This window comes from Sceloporus occidentalis, unplaced genomic scaffold (genome assembly GCF_023333645.1).
Source record: "Sceloporus occidentalis isolate IW3139 unplaced genomic scaffold, rSceOcc1.0.p SCAF_57, whole genome shotgun sequence".
Taxonomy (NCBI): Eukaryota; Metazoa; Chordata; class Lepidosauria; order Squamata; family Phrynosomatidae; genus Sceloporus; species Sceloporus occidentalis.
The window spans coordinates 2,412,364-2,434,831 of record NW_028317037.1 but is presented as its reverse complement, the minus strand read 5'-3'; the positions used below and the strand labels follow the sequence as shown (position 1 = coordinate 2,434,831).

The 22,468-nt window shown below is 43.8% G+C and overlaps 1 protein-coding gene across 1 annotated transcript in view; it reads left to right on the top strand.

The window, feature by feature from the left end:
* The first annotated feature begins 3,965 nt into the window (after window positions 1–3,965).
* Window positions 3,966–22,468, top strand: part of LOC149287696 (uncharacterized) — a 33,379-nt gene continuing 14,876 nt past the window's right edge. The window contains exons 1-2 of the mRNA XM_089492555.1: window positions 3,966–4,018; window positions 5,303–5,696. Of these exons, the coding sequence (XP_089348681.1) occupies window positions 3,966–4,018; window positions 5,303–5,696 (447 nt within the window). The remainder of the gene's footprint in view (window positions 4,019–5,302; window positions 5,697–22,468) is intronic.

The window sequence follows — 22,468 nt, the reverse complement described above, 5'->3', positions numbered from 1 at the left end:
CCATACTCTAACCTTCTTCACTTACTTACTCTTCTCTCGTCTCTTTACGAATCTGCCTCTGAATCTACATCTTCTACACACCTTGCTAATCTATCAACTACTTCTTCTAACATTCTCATCTTCCACATTAAAAGACTTCCGCCACCATTGATTTATAAAGCTTAGTCCTCTCTTGCAATCCACTTCTCTTCTGTCGGTTCAGTTCTCCATTTGAAGTATAAGTTCTAGAAGATGGTCTGTTTACTGATATGAAATGATGCAAATGGATAAACTCTCCTGTAGGATTAAAGAAGGCTCCTAGGAGACTGTTCCTAAGGACTGGTGCAAAGTCTTAGACCACATTAAGAAGAAATGGGGTGATATAATTATATGCTATTATCAGCTACATCTTGGGATACTATGTTAGAGGTTAAAGAGATGATTACTTTTCTCTCTCTGAAAGCATGCTGGAAGAAATCAATTGGTTTACTTTGTTGTTGGAATGGTTTACCCTTTACTATAATTCTGAATTTGGTGAAAATAGTTATCCTTCAAGACTGGCTTGCTCTTTCGATCTCCATTTCTTTGCATACAGGATCCTGGTGACAGAAACCATATACATTAAGGTTTTCTCATGTTTCTTATCCAGATTATCTTCAACCATTCCTAATAACAAAGCTTCAGGGTTAATGGAAGTAGGAACCGCTTCCAAGCTCACTCCAATTCCACTCCGAATTGGTCTGGTGTGGAATGCAGCTTCGCTTCTGCTCTGTTTCAACACCGCAAACCCCCCGGTTGCAAATTTCCCACGATGCAGCGCTGCAAGTCCCCCCATTTCCTTCTGGTGGTCCTTTCGCTTTCAGGGCAACCAAGGGGGGTGAACAGCAGCCAATGGGAGCGGAGGAAGGTCCAGGTAAAGGGAAGGAGGCCACGCCCCCTCAGGAATGGGAGCCAATGGGAAAATCACATTAGTCCCCATAGACTTCGGTTTTATCAATCAAGAACATTCCTAATACAGCGCTGCCCTCTTGTGGATACTCAGGGCACTACAGCCTCCTTGGGCTTCTCACCAAGTTCTTTCCTGGATCGCTATCTGGTGGCCACTCTGGGCAATTCACTAATAGCAGTTAACCAAATTAAACAGTATATAAAAGAAAAACATGAAACAAGCTAGACAAGGAAACTGTTACATGGATTTGTAATTCGTTGACTGGCCGAATCGAAAGGGTGCTCAACAATGACTCCTTTTCATCCTGGAGAGAAGTGACCAGTGAAGTGTTCAGTGGGTTTCTGTCCTGGGCCCAGTGCTATTCAACATCTTTATCAATGACTTGGATGACAAAAATGAGGGCATACTTATCAAATTTGCAGATGAAACCAAATTAGGAGGTGTAGCTAATACCCCAGAGAACAGGATCAAAATTCAAAATGACCTGAATAGACTAGAAAGCTGGGCCAAAGCTAACAAAATTTAATTCAATATAGAGAAATGTAAGGTACTGCATTTAGGGCGGAAAAATGAAATGCACAGATATAGGATGGAGACACCTGGATGAATGAAACTACGTGTGAAAGTGATCTGGGAGTCCCAGGTAGACGACAAGTTGAACATGAGTCAACAGTGTGATGCGGCAGCTAACAAGGCTAATGCAATTTTAGGCTGCATCAATAGAAGTATAGTATCTAGATCAAGGGATGTAATAGTGCCACTCTATTCTGCTTTGGTCACCTGGAATATTGTGGGCACCACAATTCAAAAAGGACGTTGAGAAACTGGAGCACGTCCAAAGGAGGGCGACTAAAATGGTGAAGAGTTTGGAAACCAAAGATCACAATGGGACAGTCTCAATGCTTCAGGCAAGGAGCATCAGCTTCCCTCGGTTCGCCTCTGACGTCTTCCTCCTCCGCATCTTTAACTTGGGCGCCATCCACTTCATACGGTCCTTTAATTCCTTTATGTCTTCCTCCATTCGATAAACGTCTACATGGGGTTCTTCTGTCCTGGGGCAGCTATCAAGCGACTCCCCCACTGCCAGGTCCCAGGCTGTCACTCTGACCCCCGACGGCCTTCCTTTCCCCAGTCTGGGGCCGGAAACCCAAATCCTCCAGTGGTGGCCTGGGAAGTGTGAGCTTCAGGAGGTTTCCCAGTCTTGGGCTTGGCCCTAGGTCCTCTGAAGAAGGCACCTGCTCCTCCACCACCGGACTCTCCAGAACCACCGGGTTCCCCAAGAACTCTTCTTGTTCCTGGGTCTCCATTGGAGGTAAAACTGTGAGACTTTACAAACGGTGAGATCTGGAGTCAGTCCTGTGCTCAAAAAATAAAACCCATTTGAAACAAAAAAAGCTTTATTGATGAATCCAGGCAGAAACATCCATTAACACCTTTTCGCAAAGTCTGAAGTCCAAAGGAACTTGCTCAACCCCTCCCTAAGCCAGCCCCCAATTCCCAAGCTAAAGCAACACAAGCGGAGGTTGCATAGATACCAAGGTTGTCTATACTTCCCTTCCTTTTTCCCAGACAGCCTCACCTTGAAGAGCTGTGTTCCCAAGCCAGCTTCACTCCTCCTTGATAACCAGTCTCCAGCTGCAACCCCAGCCCCTCTCCAAACGCCCTGCTTAATCTAAAAGCCACTCCATCTGCCCTTCTATCATTTTCCATTACGGGCTTTCTATAACCCATCACTCTACACTGCCTACTATGGACTGCAACTATCACTCCTACATTAACTCTAATTACCAAGAGTTGAAAAACTATAAGGCCCATCCAGTCCAACCCCCTGCCATAACACTATACTCGCATTGATGTAGACTAGGATCACATTGGTCTTTTTAGCTGCTGCATCACACTGTTGGCCCATGTTCAACTTGTGGTCTACTAAGAATCCTAGATCCCTTTCATGCGTAGTTTAATTGTGATAGCAACATCCTGTAGAATATTTGAATTTGTACTTTAGTGAGGCACTATTGCTCTCCATTTTCTAGGGATTCTAAATATCTATCTTAAACTGGCAATTCTAGGATTTTGTGGGAAGGAACCATGGAGAAAAATGTTTTTTTGGCTCCAAATGCTCCTCAGCCCATCCCTGACCAAGTTTGCTGCCTTTCTTGGTGCCTCCTACAGCGTTTTGAGACTCTGGAGAGGCTTCTTGTGTAAAATGGCTCCCTTGACCCTGCAATGGCTCAGAGAACAGGGGCAAAGGGGATGCTGTCGGATATTGAGGGGCAAAATATTATTTATCATCCCCCAGGGAATACCATGTGGGGGTGCCCTTGAGATCCCCTGGGTGGCAATGTGACCACACACCCATCAACAACAGTAGTCCATCCCTGTCTTAGAGATGTTTTAAGGCTGCTCTCTGGCACTTGACCCTCACCAAAATTGGAGTCCAGGTCCCAATCCCCCTTGCTCTGCCTTTCCCAATTAGTTATTTGTATATTGATTATCCTTCCTTTCTCAACAAATGGGCCTCAAAGTGTCCCTTTTATGCATCACACACACTCTGTGGGTGTATTTCCGTCTGTGATAGAGAGAAGGAGGGAATGTGAAAAACAGAAAGGCAGGGAACAGATGGTGAAGGTGAGATGCTGAAGCAGTGCAGATGGGCAAGAGGGAAGGTTGGAGAGCGGAGGGAGAAAGGGAAGGGGATCAGGCCTCTGGGATCCAGGAGGGGAAGGCAGGACGAAAGTCAGGATCGCCTAGCTCTGTGCGGAGAGGAAGGGACCTCTGGGAAGGGCCAGGAGAGGGGCCTTGGGGATTGGGAGGCAGCCACCACCTCACAGATTTTAAGGACTGGATTGAGTGAACTGGTGAGAACAAGGCTCAGGACCTTGTTTTCAGACATATTAAGGGGCTCCATTTAGCAGTTATCAACAATGTCTATGAAGAGAGGAAAGGCGACACAAAAATTCCCTTTTCTCTAATGTTTTTGTCCAACCTGAGTTTGCTTAGCTCCATGGTTGATTCCAGAGGCCCTTTGTTACCCAAAATGCTGGAGTTTGGTAAGGACACCCGCAAGTGTGATGCTTTTAGGGAAGTTTGGTACGTAGCTGTAAAGAGAGGTATAGTTTGGTTGGGACAAGAGTGACCTCGGGATTCAGCCCAACTATACCAGGCCCAGAAGCACACAGAACTCCAAAGGCATTTGAAATAGGTTTTATCTTTTATTTAGGGGAAAAGCAACACACACACATGTAAGGGTTCACACACATGCACAAGAACTAGATAACATGTGGGAGTGGTCAAGAGATGTAAGACTTTCATAATGGTAATACTTTACATAGGTGGATCTGGATTCCAATTGCTGAGGGTTTCATATGGGAAGAGAAGTCAGGAGCTCCTGCGACAAGGGGGGTTGCTGAGTGCATTGAGGTGCTTAGCCATGTAAACCAACAGACTGTGTGTCTGTGATTGGACTGGCATCAAAGAACAGCCATCCAGGGCAGATATTTATACTGTAATTGTTGCTTGGGAGCAGAAACTGAGTGTCCAAAAAGGTTTAAATTGCTTTAGAATGTTTCCTGGGTGGAAGAATGGTCTGAAACCAAATTGAATGCAATGGGTGCTTGATGGAAATATCTCAGACAAAAGCGATTAGCACACTGGCTCTCAGATCCATCTTGGCTCAACAATAACATAACAGAGTCGGAAGCAAATATCCAGATATAGATATTGGCAATGCACTGACCACTTTTCACACTGAAAAATAAGTCACAAACACAGTTGATTTCATCAAAATCCTTGGAGATTCTCTCTCTTGAGTTGCAAAATATTACAAATATTTGCAAGCTCTCCTCCTCGACTTCCATCAACTTCACCATCTCTTGTACACACAACACCAATCCAATACACACCAATCCGCATGTGAGCTGTATACTGTATTGGTTGTGAGTCATCTCCTGGTGTCAAACAGCATGAAGGGACCTCTGCAGTTAGCTTGCATCATGCCTTGGGCTCTGACTCAGGACTCTATGGCAGTCTCACAGGATATGATGCTACCTGGCAATCAAAGTATTTTTGCACATGGTTAATGGAATATTTTTTTCAAAAGTCCTTTGTATGAATATCTCCTTCCAGTGATTCCCTTAAGGTAGACCCCATTCTTTGCTAGCTCCTATGAGTAAGGATGCAACCGTTAAATGGATTTAGGGGCATAAGCAGCAGGGTCATGCTTGGGTTACTCACAGCAACTTTATTAATTTAATCTATAATAAGGAGGGGTTAATCATGGGGTAACACCCTCCTCTCTTTACTCTGATTTCCATTCTCATCTGTCATTGTTCTTCTTTACAGAAAAACATTTGAGTCATGAGAGAGTCCACACAGGAAGAAGTCACATAAATGCCAGCACTGTGGGAAACATTTTGCTTACAAGTCAGTCCTTGTCATGCATCAGAGAGTCCACACGGGAGAGACACCATACACATGCCAGCATTGTGGGAAATGTTTTTCTCGGAAGTCACACCTACTGAGACATCAGAGAGTCCACACCGGACAGAAGCCATACAAATGCCAGCATTGTGGGAAATGTTTTTCTTGGAAGTCAGTCCTAGAGATGCATCAGAGAGCCCACACAGGAGAGAAGCCATACAAATGCCAGCATCGTGGGAAATGTTTTTCTTTGAAGGCAGACTTAGTGAGACATCAGAGAGTCCACACAGGAGCGAAGCCATACAAATGCCAGTGTTGTGAGAAATGTTTTTCTTTGAAGTCAAAGCTAGTGAAACACCAGAGAGTCCACACAGGAGAGAAGCCACACAAATCCCAGTAGTGAACTAATTATTTTTGTCAATAAGAAATACAAAAAATATCTTTTCCATCCAGTGGTGCTAAGAAAAGGCTCTTGTGATTTTGTTTGTAAGGTTTGTCTGTCCATATGTCTGTTTATCTTTTAAAGTAGTATTTTGTTAGATTTAGATTTTAATTGCTGTTAGTATAGATAATTGCTTTAGTTTATAAATTTGGCTGGGGTGTGTGGGTTGTGGTATAGGTTAGGTAGATGGGGGCTGGGATTTGCTACAGCTGGATAGAATACTTAAGGGAATGATAGCTTTTGCAATGTGTAGGATGTTGACTGAAGAAAGTTGGAGGACGGTATTAACAGAAAGGGATAGTTTGTGGGAATGGGAAAGGGGGCCTTGTTACCTGTGGGGCATAAATTGAGGGAATTGGAGGTGGGACTAGGTTTGGAAAAGGGTGATGTTTTTAGTTTTGGGGTTTTAATGTATTGTTTGCATTGAAGTGGGCATTTCTGATTTAAACACTGAATTTCTATGTGTTCTGAATAAAGTTCTTTGCTGTTTCAACACACTGGACTCTTTGATGCACTGCACACAAGCTTTGAACTTGCCCAAACTCACCCTTTCTTCTCTTCTCAGTCCTGAGCTCCATTCCCAGCCATAAGAGCAGCAGGGGCAAACACCCACCCACCCACACAAATATACATTATACGCAGAGAGAGCTATATTTCAAAACTAGACCATTCCTTTCTTGCCTTTCCCTCCTGAGTCCAGCTCTGCACCTTGGGCTGCATTGCAGTTTCCTCAAAGGAAGAAAGGAGCGAAGGAAGGGGAGGCTGCTGAACCCCCAGCGCATACCTTCCTTTCTCGCAAAGGCCGCCAGCAGAATAAGAAGCAGCATCTAGGCCCTGGCAATCCCTGCGCATGCTGAGGAAGGGACTGTGAGGCCACATGCGCACGCGTAGTCTCAGCTCCTGAAGCCATTGCTGGCCTCACAGGAGGGAGGGAAGGGGGAGAGCACTCATTCATTCACAGGAATGGCTGGAGGGTCTTCTGGGGGGCCCTTTGGGGGTTATAAGAAGGAAGGAAGCCCTTCTTCTCCCCCCAAAGAAAGGCAAGGGACCTGCCAGGACTCCTCTCCCTCTTTCCTTCCCTGCCCCCTCCTCAGGGGATTCCTTGGGGCCCACGTACTTGTGGGGTTATTATGAGAAGAGAAGGCAGGGGGGACCCTTGGAGAGAGAAATGGCCATGGAGGGGAAAGGGCTCCAAAGGAAAAAGGGGCTTTGAGGAGCCCCTTCCCTCCTGGAAAGTGGGGCAGAGGAGAGACCATCCCTTCTGATGCCTCATTTGGGGAAGGGTTTTGTGCCAAATAGAAAGCATAACAGAGGATAGGGTTCAATAGCATTGGAAACAACATTTTCCGGGTGAGGGGAGTTTTCTCTGGAGTCCTGGGGGGAGGGGGCTCTGGGGGGGGGGGGAGAGAAGAGCCAAACTTTAGGTCAAAGCCAAGAGGAGGGAGACAGGGGAACCTCAAAGCTCTGGCAATCCCCTGGAAACCTGGGAACTAGGTTTAGAGGTCCTCCCTTCATTCCAAATGCCACTGCCCTGGTCTTGAAGGGAGAGAAGAACCAGAAGTACCTGCTTGACTTGATCCTCTTCCCCAGTGCCATTCCCTTCTCTTTTGTGTTGTGTCTTTTTAGATAGTTAGATGAGGGGCAGGGAATTGTCTAATTTACTATCTGTAAGCTGCCCTGGGATCCTGAAGAGAAAAGAATAAATACTTTAAATAAATAAGTATAGAAGCAACAATTCCCAAATTACTGTGTTATAGCATTAGCAATATAGCATGTACACTTCTGTACCACTTGTCAGTGCACTTAGCACTCCCTAATGGTTTACAACCTGTAAGCCAATTGCCCCCAACAAGCTGGCTACTCCTTTTACTGACCTATGAAAGGATGGAAGGCTGAGTGGACCTTGGAGCCTTGCCTGGGATCGAACTCACAACCGTGGCTGCAGCACTGACATTTAACCATTGCACCACCAGTGCCCCAGGTTCTCCAACATCTTCTAGTCTAGACAATTCACCATCTCCCTTCCTTTCTTCTCTGCGTGGCTAATGTAGTATTTCATTGTTGTATGACCTTTAAGCAAAATAACCAGAGTGCAATATTGCTGCAAACTTCATTTAATTCCAAAATATAACACATTTGGAATATTCTGAATAAACTGAATAAGGAAATCAGATTATATTGTACTGTTTACAGACTCCAGTCTGTCATTTTCACATCATATACACGGTGTTAACTGCCCTTGAACTGGTCCCAAGGCCCCCGACTCATGCTGACCCTATGGATGAGACATCTCCAAGACCCCTGTCCTCCATTTCTCTGCTTAGGTCCTGCAGATTCAGGCCCGATTATTGACTCTACCCATTGGGCATGCGGTTTCCTCTACCTTCTATATTTCCTAGCATCATTGTCCTTCCTAATGAGTCATGCCTTCTTGTGATGTGTCCAAATACGACAGCCTCAATTTAGTCATCTTGGCTTCCAGAGAGATATCAGTCTTGATCTGCTTTAGGACCCATTTGTTTGGCTTTTGGGCTGTCCATGGGATCCTTAGCACTTTTCCCCACCATCGCATCTCAAATGAGTTGATTTTCTTCCTGTTGGCTTTCTTAACTGCCCAGTTCTCACATGTGTATAAAGTGATGAGGAATCCCATGACTTGGATGGTTCTAGTTTTAGTGCTCAGTTGTTTCTCTTTAGGATCTCGTCTAGTTCTTTCATCGCTACCCTCCCCATTCCTAGTCTTCCTCTGATTTCTTGACTGCAGTCTCCATTCTGATCAATGCTTGATCCAAGGTACAAGAACTCTTTAACTATCATGATTTCCTCACAGTCTAAGTTGAATTCATGCAGATTCTCCATGGTTGTCATTTTCCTTTTCTTTATGTTCAGCATTAATCCTGCCTTTACACTTTCACATCAGCCCTTTTCACATCATATACAAACAATCACTCAGAAATATAAGCAAAGGCCTGACTTTCAGTGTCACACCACTGATCACAACAACACACATAGTGGTTTCATGGGCACATCATACATGTCATCACACACCTCATCCCTTTGCTGTTTTGCTTCTTTGTATGTGAGGATCTATTTCTCTCACAATTTTTCTTCTTCACTGATTTTTCTCTTTCTATCCCACGGCTTTTGTCTCTCTTAATCTCCCACTTCACTTTCTCTCCTTATCTCTCTCCTCTCCTTCCATGTTTTCCTTCTGTATGAGAGAAAAAGAAACTACGTTCCTGACACTCTAAGACTTATCTCTCCGTCAGACACACACAAGCCATTAAGTGCATGTCTGCATCCATTGGAAAAATGGTCAATATGCCCACTGCCCCCTCAAAAAACGTGGGAGATTTCAGGCATATGTAATGAGAAGTAACATCCTTGATAACAACATTACACATTATAACTTTTGTAGATCAGAGAGTGAGCTAGTTTACACAGAATTCAACCCCATTACATGAACGAACCACATTTTCTTTCTTTAATATGTTTATTGCACTTACATTCCTGCTTTTCTCCCAAAATTGGATATAAGGTGGCTTACAATAATTTTTAAAATATTCAACTAAAACATTAATTTACAAAAGCTATAAAGAAATTAAGCGTCAGCATTGAAAACATGACTAGAACACTAAAAACAAAAACGTATTTAAAACAGTTCTTATATATATAGTATATATCTACAGAGAGAGAGAGCATACCGTGTCACACACTGCAGCTCCATAGTTAAAATCCAAATAGAAATGTCTCCATCTGCCAGAAGAAAGACAGGAGGGAAGGAGCCAACCGGACTTTCTGTGGAGCCAAGTCCTACCTATTGGGATCAGCCACGGATAAGGCTCTCTCCCGAATCCTTACTAACCCTGTCTGTGAGGATGGTGGGATTGTGAGGAAGCCCTCCCTTTAGATGTCAATGCACACCTTGGTTTATATCAAGAGATACGACCTTTCCAGTATTAAGAACAAAAGCTTTATGCTCACACACGCAGTTTCCCATCTCCACTCCTGCTTTTTCATACCTTGGAAGAAGAGATGGGTCATTCCTTCTATGGACTTAAACAGATCTCTGTGACATCCAAACATGAACAATGTGATTTCCCTAAACGCAACTTGACAAAAACCAACCAAATATGAACTAAGGTATCAGATCTTGGTTTGTTTTAACCAGAGTTTACCCATAAAAAGCAACGCTGTGGCTTCTCCAAAGGATTCTTTAAAATTGAGTAGCTGGAGCTAATTAGTTTGCGTCTTAATACTTTCGTGGGGAGGAGGGCAGCCTCAGATCCGACCTGAATGCATTGCTGATCACTTCTATCCTGACCGTCTTCAATAAAGTTCTTTTGTTTATTCAATTAAAAAAGAACTGGAAGCAAATGCTTTCAAACCCTTCTCCAGCGAGCAAAAAGAGGAGGGCAGAGTATGAGAGCTCAAGGCTCATATACTATTCATGTCACAAGAAACCACGGTTCCTCATTACAATAATACCAGGGCAGTATGTACATTAGATAGGGCTTTAAGCACCAACTGCTGAAAAACACACTCAGTAGCACAAAGAAGATAAAAGGAAAACTGTCACATGGAGCAGGTCAGTGTCACAAAGTGTGGAAGAAGACAAAATGTTTTCTATACTGCCTCATATGGAGATCTCTGGTCAGCTCTATCAGTAACAGACTTCCCTCGGGTGATATTCTCCTGGCATTTTTGGACTACAAATCCCTATCAGTTCCTAAAGTGGAATGATAGACACAAGTTACTCTTCAAAATATCTAGAAGATTGGGGAAAGCTCTGACTGACTTTTCAGGGACAGGGATAGATCTTCCTTAGCTTCCTTTCTTCATAAGATCCTACACAAAAACTGAACACAGAACCTCCTACATGCAAAGCATGAACTCTGTCAGTGCATTATAGCACCTTTCTTGCAATAGGTAAAAACACATACCAGGATCTATAACCTGTATAACAGGAGATACATGATTTGGAAGTGAAGAAGGGACGCCCCTTTTTCAGCATGAGATTAGCCCACATGGGCAGTAAGAAAATGCTTAAACAAAGAGGTTACAGGTTTATTTAAATAGGGTACTGAAGATGTCACAAGCTTTAGGCTGAAATCATTGGTGACCACTGATGACAAGGGCAATGTCCAGCAGATGACTGACACAGGAACAGCCACATCCCACCAAATACTTTAAAAGGAAGCACCAGGGGATGGGGGTGGAAGATCACTCTCCGTCTACCATTTATTACTATTCCGAAAATACAGTCATTCATTCGCTGTCACCCACTGACCACAATTCTCTGCATGGAATAGAATTTGCTGGAAATACAAAAGAGAGTACAACAGTGATTCAACCAAACAGTGGTGAAAAACAGCAAAGAAAAAACCAGCAGCCAGGAATAAACCTATGGCCAACTTCTGGCAGAGTTGTGCAAGAGATTCCTAGAGAGAACATGTCAATCGAAACATCAAATAATCAAAGCTGCAAAAGTCAAAGCCACAAACGTAGAAGGCCAACTCTACTCCATAAAGCTAAAAAGCAGCTTCATATTTTTTTGTGCCAGAAAAGGGAAAAGTGTAGGACTATGTATCTTGCAGGTATTAAATTGACATAGAATTTGGAGGAGAAGGCGAATTTCACTGGATTACATCCAAACTGATGTGTCTGTGAGTGTGTGTGTGCACCATCTTCAAGTCGCCTGTCAACTTATGGTGACCCCATGAATTTCATGCGTCTTCATAGGCAAGGAAAGACTCAGCCATGGTTTTGCTAATCCCTTCCTCTGAAATATAGCCTGCAGCACCTGACCTTGGTTGGCAGTCTCCCATCCATTACTACCCAGGGCTGACTCTGCTTAGCTTCTAAGATCAAATGGGCATTGGTGCCTTCAAAGTTTTTAGGCCAAATACACCTACACTACAAGCGAATTCCCACAACTCTTGTGCAGCTGCTGTGTCTTCCCAGATACAGACACATCTTGGAAATCCTTGAGTGAAAGGGCAATGGATGGCATTAAGGAGAGCATCACTTTCATCAGACCCAACATGGACCCCTAAGCCTCTTCCTCATGTACTGAAGATAAACAAAATAGAATGGGAAATGGCCATAATATAACCATAGTTCAGCATGTTTCCATTTCATTAACTTCAAAAGGAATCATTAATGATGCATTTGGGGCCTATAATTCTATGTGTACTAATCTTGGAGAAGGAAAATAAACCATAGGTTTGGACCACAGATGTGTCCCAAAGGAATCAATAGGATCCTTAACTGGATCCTACAAAATAAATCTCTCTTACAATGCAACCATTTTCATTTCCTAGCAGCCACTCAGGCATCTTACAAATTCAGCATGTTTAATTTAAAAACATATATTACCTATAATAGTATTATAATAGCTATTGCCTCCATCTTTTTTTCATTCTGATCTCAATCCACAATCATTTAATTGTGTGTCTGTGTGTGTACACATATGTCTATATGCATATGTGTGTGTGTGTGTGTGTGTGTATGTGCGCGCATATGATCTTACAATACTGTACTCCAAGCATCTGAAAAAGGCTGTATCTGCACTGCAGAAATAATCCAGTTTGGCACCACTTTGACTACCATGGCTCAGTGCTATGGAATCCTGGGAAGTGTAGTTTGTTGTGGCACCAGAGCTCTCTGACAGAGAAGGCTAACAACAAAACTCACAAAACCATAATTCCCAGAATCCCATAGCATTGAGCCAGGGCAGTTAAAGTGATGTCAGATGAGATGATTTCTGCAGTGCGGATGCAGGCGAAATGAATCACAACCCACAGAAGCTGATGCTGAAATAAAACCCTTAAGTCTTTACTTGCTTTGTTGTTATTAGCTGCCTTCGACTCACAGCAACACTGTGGATGAGCCACCTCCAAAGCCCTCTATCCTCCATTGCTCTGCTCAGGTTCCCTTGATTCAGCCCCATAACCTTCCGAATTATGTCTAGCCATTTGGCATGCGGCCTTCCTCTCTTTCTACTCCCTTCTACCTTTCCTAGCATTACTCTCCTTCTTAATTATTCATGCCTCCTCATGATGTGGCCAAAATACAACAGACTCAGTTTAGTCATTTTGGCTTCCGGGGACATTTCAGGCTTGGTCTGTTCTCGGACCCATTTGTCTTTTTGACTCAGCCCTCTTCTCCAGCACCAGATCTCAAAGGAATTTATGTTCTGCTCATCCACTTCCATTACTGCCCAGCTCTCACAGCCGTACATGGCAACAGGAGATACAATGGACTAGACATTAGTGCTCAGTTGTATATCTTTAGAGTCCCTTCATGGCTACCCTTCCCATTCATAGTCTTGTTTCGATTTCTTGACTGCAGTTTCCCATTCTGATCAATGTTTGCTCCAAGATACAAGAAACCTTTTAACTTCCTCATTATCTTGGTTGGTTTTATGTAGATCTTCCCTAGTCATTATTTTTGTTTTCTTTATGTTCAGTAACAAGCCCGCCTTTGCCATTTCTTCCTTGACCTTCCTTAGTAATTGTTCCAAGTCCGTGGTGTTTTCCGATAGTAGTATTGTATGGTCCATGTATCTTAAGATTGCTGATGTCCTTCCTCTTATCTTCCCTCCTCCTTTTCAAACCAGCTCTTCATTTATTTTCTGCATGTAAATTGAACAGTTGGGGTGATAAGATGCAGCCTTTTGCCAATTGAGAACTATTCTGTTTCTCCATGTTCTGTTCTGACAGTAGCCTCTTGTCCTGAGTACAGATTCCTCATCACGACTATCAGAGGTCTTGGCACTCCCATGGCTTTAAGGGCTTTCCATAGCCTTTCATGATCTATGCAGTCAAAGGCTTTGCTATAGTGACCAGTGTTTCACAAACTCTGGTCTTCCAAGTGGTTTGGACTTTACTGGTCAGTAAACGGGGGATCTGTAATCCTGGGAACCAGTTTAGGAAACACTGCTATAGTCTATTAAGCACATAGTGATTCTTCCCCCTGGAATGCCTCTGTACAGTCACACAACTACAAATCCCAGAATTCCATATCACTCAGAGCCATGGCAGTTAAAGGTGGACTATTTCTGCAGTGTAGATGCAACCAAAATGAATTACAACTCATAGAGTTGGAAGAGACCCCAAGGGCCATCCAGTCCAACCCCATTCTGCCATGCAGGAACTCTCAATCAAAGCATCCCTGACAGATGGCCATTCAGCCTCTGCTTAAAGACCTCCAAGGAAGGAGACTCCACCAAAATCTCGGAGGGAGTTTGTTCCACTTTCAAACAGCCCTTTCTGTCAGGAAGTTCCTCCTAATGTTGAGGTGGACTCTCCTTTCCTGCACTTTGCATCCATTGTTCTGCATCCTAGTCTCTGGAGCAGCAGAAAATAAGCTTGCTCCCTTCTCAATATGACATTCCTTCTAATATTTAAACAGGGCTATCATACCACCTCTTAACCTTCTCTTCTCCACGCTGAACATCCCTAGTTCCCTAAGTCCTTCCTCATAGGGCTTCATGGTTTCCAAATCCTGTATAGAAATTTCTGCTTCAGACTCAAGAATGGCCTTTCCTCCTCTTCTGTGAAGAACACTGCGACATCTGAAAAGGTGATCTGCAATAGAAAATAGCCCTCATCCAGAGAGCGATTCAGGAGGGAAGCACAGGGTGAATCCCAAATATGATTGGATCCCTTCAGGATATCATAAGAGTGGGAGATATTGGAACATCTTCCCTTCTCTTTTCCTTAGCTCCCTGGATCTTCAAGAATGGGGTGAGAGGGGAAAGACAAGGCTGCAATCTGTGTTCCTGGTCATCTAGATTTCTCCTGGGATGGGAGTATTTGTTTAGCAATGAAAGCTCTTCCCTGGAGGCCTTCCCAATCTGCTTTACTCAACTGACAGAAGTCTAGGGCAGCCTCTCCCAATCAGCAGATTTATTTATTTATTTATTTATTTGATTTCTAGTATTCCTGGAGGTCAAGTTCTTTTTGGAGGCAGAGAACACTCTGGGGCCCTCTTCCCTTCTCTGGCAATAGAAATAGGAAGACCACATATTCAGCCATTAGGAATGGCTTCCTTTCATGGTGGCTCCAAACCAGCTGCCTTCACCAGGAGCCTCACTGAATCAAGCCCTGTCTCAAAGGCATGCGTTCAATGCTCTTTTAGGAACAGAAGATGTCCTCCTGAGGACACTCTGAGGGCTGCCATTGGCTGGAATCCCAGTCCCTCCCACATCCCACAGAGAATGACATCACTGCTACGGAAGGCTCCCTTGACCAATCAGAGAGCAAGATGAAGGTCCTTCTGGAAGCTTCCGTGAGAAGGAGATATAAGGCCTGAGAGACCAAGAGACAGTTGGGGGAATTGTGTCGGTTGGAGATCGAGAGAGAGAGTTAAAGAGCGGATCTTGGAAGTTAGTCTCAGAATTGGACGCTTAGGTTTATTTATTATTTTAATAGCTTGTATGAATTGAATATTATATACTTACAAATATTGTACCTGCAAGACTCTTAATATCTTGTATTACTTACATTTTACTTATATTTCGTTATCTATAATAAATACCTCCTTGGAGTATCTACTACTCGACGTTCCTTTTACACATGTCTTGGATCGGTTGATGCTTGGGAAGATCAGTAAAGAAGGAGAAATAAGGTTCCTTAACTGGTCCCAGTGTAGGTTAAGGGAAACCCTTTTATAATTCACTGGATGATGGAAGCGTGATTTCAGGAATTTAAGGGTCTGCTGGGCTAAGAGCCATAACGTCTAAATGTCTAATTAACAATTTGTAAGCCACTCTGATGGCCTTTTGGCTGAAGAGAGGGGTATAAAATTATTATTATTATTATTATTATTATTATTATTATTATTCCAGGGCCGCAGTTTGGCTGCTTGGACCACCGGAGATCATCACAGAGAGTCAGTTGGAAAAGCCCATCTCACTCCAGAAAATAAAGGTACTTGAGGAGTTTGCACTCTACGTCTTTCTGTAATAATAGCTACAAAACTATAATAGCATTTGGGACATTTAGTCTTTTAAAAACAAATATGGCAGATTTAAATGCATCTTTAAAACCTCTTTCCATCTGCCAGCTTTGTGCTGGTTTTGGGGGAAATGAGAAAGTGTTGGGAGGGAGGGTCTGCCAACAGAATTAGGAGATGCATTGCAGGATATGGACAGTTTGCGGCCAAGAAAGCTCCAAAACACACGGCAGCAATAGTCCATTTTGAGAGCGCTTTAACTTCCCTGGCCCAGTGCTAGGGAATCCTGGGAATTGGAGTTTATTGTGGCACCAGAGCCCTCTGACAGAGAAGGCTCAATGTCCCACAAAACTACATCTCCCAGAATTCCCTAGCACTGAGCCAGGGCAGTTAAAGCAATCTCAGATTGGATTATTGCTGCAGTGTGTTTTGGACTTAGGTGACCCTTGGCAAGTCACACTCTCTCAGCCTCAGAGGATGGCAATGGCATCCCCTCGCTGAATAAACCTGCCAAGGAAACCCCATGATAAGTTTGCCTTAGGGTTGCCATAAATTGGATTAGACTTGAAGACACACATGAAGAACAGAAAAAAGTCTGCTATTATTACTCAGGTTGTACATGGGAACGGGGGGCAGTGTGGTGCAATGGTTTGAGTGTTGGGTTACAACTCTGGAGTCCAGGCTCCAGTGCCCCACTCCTCCATGAAACCAGCTGGGTCCCTTGGGCAAGAAGTCACACTCTCTCAGCCTCAGAGGAAGGCAATGGCAAACCTCCTCTGAACAACTCTTGCCAAGAAAACCCCAGGGAAGGCTCCCCAGAAGTCGGCAATGACTTAGAGCCACTCCACAAAAAACTACAAAGCCTCAAGAAAGAGCCAGCGGTGGTTTAGTGGCTGGAGCCTTGGACTATGACCCTGGAGCCCAGGGTCCGAATGCCCTCTTGGCCACAGAAATCCACTGAGTGACCTTAGGCAAGAAGTCACACTCTCTCAGCCTCAGAGGGAAGCACTTGCAAAACCACTTCTGGACAAATCTTGCCAAGAAAAGCCTTCAATGGACTTCCCTTAGGGTCACCATAAGTCAGAAACAACTTAGAAGCACACAACGACAACAAGAGCAGTAACAGCACTAACACAAGGCAGCTTGGGAGAAAAGAAGGAAGGAAGGAAGAAGGAAAGTAACAAAGAAAGAAAGAAAGAAAGAAAGAAAGAAGACTTGGGAGTTGTAGTCCTCGGTTGAGAGGGATTGGAGTGGCCTTACTGCAGGGCAGGACCATTGTTGGTAAGAAGCCTTGAACTTATTTCCCGGCATGTTTTACCAAAATCCATGGAATCCACCCCATATTACACGGAATATTCAGTCAAAATCCCTTGAAAGTTCCCGTAATGTTAATAATAATAATAATAATAATAGGATTTATTTATATTTTTATTAATATGGTGGATCTTTAGCAAATAAATGTAAACCTAATTGAATAAAAATAATTGTAACTTATTTCAACTCTCAAAATTACCATTGGACCAAACAAAGAATCTTTCAGTCCTTCTAATACCTTTAAGATACTTATTTGGACATGAAGGGGGGCCAGGAAGATTTATGCAAAATAGAAACGTGTTCAGCTGCAACCGCACTGCAGAAATAATCCAGTTTGACACCCCTTTAATTGCCCAGGCTCGGTGCTATGGAATCCTGGGAATTCTAGTTCTGTGAGACATTGAACCTTCTCTCTCAGCAAACTCTGGTATGATAACAAACTACAATTACCGGGACTTCATAGCACTGGGCCATGGCAGTTAAAACGGTATGAAACTGGATTGTCTCTGGAGTGAAGATGCAGCCTGAGTTGGTTCCAAGACACACTGCAGAAATAATCCAGTTCAAGACCACTTTAGCTGCCGTGGCTCAGTGCTAGGGAACCCTGGGAATTGTAGTTTTGTGAGAAAGAGCTCTGGTGCCACAATAAACTACAATTCCCATACATCTGAGGAAGTACGCTTAAGTCTAGGAAAGCTCATGCTGCCAACTTTTCTTTTAGTGAGTCTCAAATGTGCTACACGATCTATCTATCTATCTATCTATCTATCTATCTATCTATCTATCTATCATCATCATCATCACCATTATTATTATCATTATTAAATTCAAATGCAGCTGAAAAAGTGGACTTAAATTGGCAATGCTGATATACTGTAGAGACTCTTTCTCTGGGGCTGTGATCTGGAAGCGTGGAGGCAATTCCCTTCTCAAATCAGGGAATCCTGGGAATTGTAGTTTGTTGTGACATGTATGTATATATACAGTATATGTATGTGTATATATGTCTGTGTGTGTGTGTGTGTGTATATATATATATATATAATGTGTGTATATGTGTGTTTGTATGTCTGTGTGTGTGTGTGTGTGTGTGTGTGTATCTGTGTGTGTTTATGCATGTTCAACTGAGGACTCAGAGAAGGTTCTAGAACATACTCCATAGTCAAAACAGCACACAAAATGGCCGCCAGAACACAAAATGGCCGCCAGTGTGGCTGGGGCTCCAGGGTCCCTCAGTCCCTCCTGCCTTGTTCCATATTAACTGCAGGAGGAGCCTGTGAGGGTGGGGCAGGGGGCGGGGTCTCCCAGCTCCTCTGCTCCCATTGGCCAGAATGAAGAAGGGGAGGAGCTTGTGCCTCTCTATTTAGCTCTGCACGCGGAAGAGTGAGTGAGAAGGGGACAGAGGGAGGGAGGGAGGGAGGGAGGGAGGACGGACGGACGGACGGACGGACGGACGGACGGACGGACGGACGGACGGACGGACGGACAGACAGACAGACAGACAGACAGAGACAAGGGGGAAGGAAGGAGGCAGAGAGAGAGGGGAGAGGGAGCAGAGGGACAAGGCCTGGAAGTGGTAGGTTTCACTACTGCACTGAGGCCTCCAAGTGCTGAGCCAGAGGTGGCCTGGAGTGTGGCTTTGGTGCGGCTTCTGGACTCTTAGGACGCATGTATCATTGAAATACCATACCTCCACTGTGACTCGAAGCAGCTTTATTTTGGCTGTCTGTAACAGGCCTTTGTGTGTCTTTTGTGTGTCTTTTCTGAGAGGGTTTTGTTATTACACAGCTCTGCTCCTTCTGGGGAACATGAGTTTTAAAAGGGATCAGAAATGGGGAGGAGAGTTTTCATACAAGCCTTATTCTTCTTCTTCACAAACATTGGGTTTTGGCTTCAAAGAGGAGGCTAGTCCCCCAAACAAGGCCAAAAGTGGCTCCTTTGGGAGGTTTTAAAAGTCTCCCCAGTTTCCTTATTAATAGATTTTCAGGCAAGAAGGCAGGAGACAGACCAGAATAACTCATATTACCAAGAATGAAACATAAAACAAACAACAAAAATAAGGATTCTAGACTAAAACAAACTACTTAATTTTTTAAAGGAAAACCATTATTAGGAGGATAAAAACAAGACATGGGTGCTTCTATCCTTTTACAATCGACTCAGGATGTATCTGCAGAAATAATCCAGTTTGAAACTCCTGGCTCCATTCTATGCAATCCTGGGATTTGTAGTTTGTTGTGGCATGAGAACTCTCTGGCAGAGAAGGCTAAGTGTCATAAAGGTAAAATCCCAGGATTCCATAGCACTGAGCAGTTAAAGCGGTGTCAAAGTGCCTTATTTCTAGTGTGCATGCAGCCTTCTTCTGAAAGGGGCTGATGCTGGGGAAAAGCACTGGGGACCTCTGCAGGTTTCAGCAGATGGTTTATTTATTTATGATGCACTGATTTCACATCTATCTATGGGGACATAACCAGGGGCCTCTCTAATTCCCCATCCCCTAATCCCCCCCCCCCACTCTAATAAGGCATGGAGTATCTGTTGAGTAGGGGAGCTGAAGTAAATCTATGCTAGGTCCAGGGAGCTTTCTTTGGTGCAGAGGGAGGAAGGGGATGCCCACCTCTGCATTGGGCCAAAGGAGGCATTTGTCACCTGCGTATGTCTCCAGCAGGATGCTGTTCTTTGTGTCTTTGAGTGCTGCAGGGTTTCTTGCCAAGTCAATCCTAATCCTGGTCCCTTTTCTCAGGACCTTCATCTTGGCCTCCTTGGACACGGCTTTGGGCCTCTCTTGCTAGAAGTGACCCAAGTGCAGGACAACCAGGATCCCCCTGCCCACCTGATGGCTGAAACAGAGGCCAAGCAGAGGGAGTCGGGCTCCAACAGAAAGAGGCTCCTGAGGTACAACAGCTCTTTGGTAAGTTACCATCCTTACTATTAGTTTCATCTATGTCTGGTCCGGCTAATGAAAGCAAGCGGAGAACATACTGTCCCAGTTTGGCAGAAAGAGTCCTGGGTAATCCTCTGTCACCTCATTTTTTCAGGGGCTTAGAAAATGTCCTATTTCTCTCTCCTCCTCCCACTTTCCCCATTCTCCTCAGGTCAGTTCAGTTGCTGAAAAATTTGTTCCAAATTCAAAAGAGTGTTCATCCCTTCCACTCAAAAGAGGGGAGAAGGGAGGAGAGGAGGAAGCAGGGCCTTGCCCTTGCCAGGAGACGGAGGCAAAAGCAAACTGCGGTACCCTTCCTCGCTTGTGTGATGTTTATCATACAACTTTGTCCATCTTGACCACCTTCTGGTGTTGCTTAGCCACATGTGTCTTGCTTTCCTCATCTGTGAAATGCTGGGGATATGGGAGAATATGTCTAGGCCTAAATTGAGGGTGGGCCCAGTGGCCCTCAAACCCAGAGCACTCCCCAGAACTGTTTTTAACAATGAAATATACCTCTGAAATTAGGTGAGATATGGCTAAATGCACTATAATTCATTGTTGACTAAATGTACTATACATGTGGGATAGTCAGTATCCTAATCAATCAATAATATTCCAGAAATGGCCTAAATTATATTCTTTATTATATTGTATATTATATTGATAGGATTCGAGACAAACTGGATCTCAAAGGCTGCAGCTTTTTTCTGGCTTGCAGAATTTAAAGTTTATTTCCTGGACTGAATTCTAAAGTGATCAAATAATATTTGCAATGCACCATGTGCTTTCCTCCCCTTTTGTTTAGTCACTCTCTGGATGAGGGCTATTTTCTGTTGCAGGTGACCTTTGCGGATGTGGCGGTATATTTCACCGAAGAGGAATGGAAAATGTTGACGAAGAAGCAGAAACTTATGTACAGTAATGTGATGATGGAGAATTACGAGAATGTGGCCTCTGTGGGTAAGGAACCTGAATCCATTGCCCTTCCTGTTAAGACTGAGGGCCCTTTCATAATTCACTGTCAGAGAGCTATGATTCCACTTTAGAATTATAGAATCAAAGAGTTGAAACAGACCACAAGGACCATCCGTTTCAGTCTTCTGCCATGCAGGAATAGACATTCAAAGCACCCCCCAAGAGATGGCCATCCAACTTCTGTTTAAAGACCTCCAAAGACAGAGACTCCACCAAACTCTGAGGGAATATATTCCACTGTTGAAGAGCTCTTACTCTCAGGAAGTTCCTCCTAAAGGTTAAGTGGAATCTCTTGTCCCTGTGGCTTGCATCCATTGTTCCATGTCCTTTTCTCTGGAGTAGCAGAAAGCAAGCCTGCTTCATCCTGAATATGACATCTCTTCAAATATTTGAACAGGGCTGTCATATCCACTCTTAACCTTCTCTTCTCCAAGCTAAACATACCCAGCTCCCTAAGTCGTTCCTCAGAGAACATGGTTTCCAGACCATTCACCATTTTGGTTTCCCTCCTCTGGACATGCTCCAGCTTCTCAACATCTGTTTGAATTGTGGTGCCCAGAACTGGACACAGGATTATTGCAAGAGAGCCCTAACCAAAAAAGAATAGAGTGGCACTATTACTTCCCTAGATCTTGACACTATACTCCTATTGATACAGCCTAGGATCACATTGGCCTTTTTAGCTGCTGCATCACACTGTTGACATATGTTCAACTTGTGCTCTACTACCATTCCTAGTTCCCTTTCACACGTAATTTAATTGTCATAACAACTTCCTGCAGAATCGTGAAATTTCTAGTTTTAGTGAGGCACTATTATTCTCCACTTTGTAAGGTTTCTAAATATCCAATCCTAAACTGCCAATTCTGGAATGTTGTGGGACGCAAGTGCTATGCTTTTAGGGGATTTTGGTACTTAGCTCAATAGAGTGAAATAGTTTTACTGGGGCAATAGTGACCTCTGGACTCAGCCAATCTATAGCAGGTCCTGAATCAAACAGATCTTCAGTGGGATTTGAAATAGGTTTTTGTGTTTTATTTAGGGGTAAAGCAAAACACACAGACACATACATATAAGTGTTCATGCACACACACAAGAACTAGGTAACAAAGGTGGAGTGGTGAAAAGATGTAAGGCTTTGATAATGGTGATACGTTATCTATCCAGATCTTTATTCCAATTGCTGAGGATTTGAAATAAGGAGAGGTCAGTAGTTCTCATGACAATTGGGGTTGGTGAGTGCATTGAAGTGTTTAGCCATGAAAACAAACAAAGTGTCTATCTGTAACTGGACTGACACCGAAGAACAGCAAGTCGGGGCTGATATTTATACTGAAATTGGTGCTTGGGGGCAGAAACTGTGGGTTCAGAAAGGTTTATATCACTTTAGAATATTTCCTTTGTGGGGGAAGAATGGTGTGAAACAAACTGAATGCAATGGGTGTTTGATGCAAATACATCAGACAAAAGGGCTTAGCACACAGCCTCTCAGATTCTTGTTGGC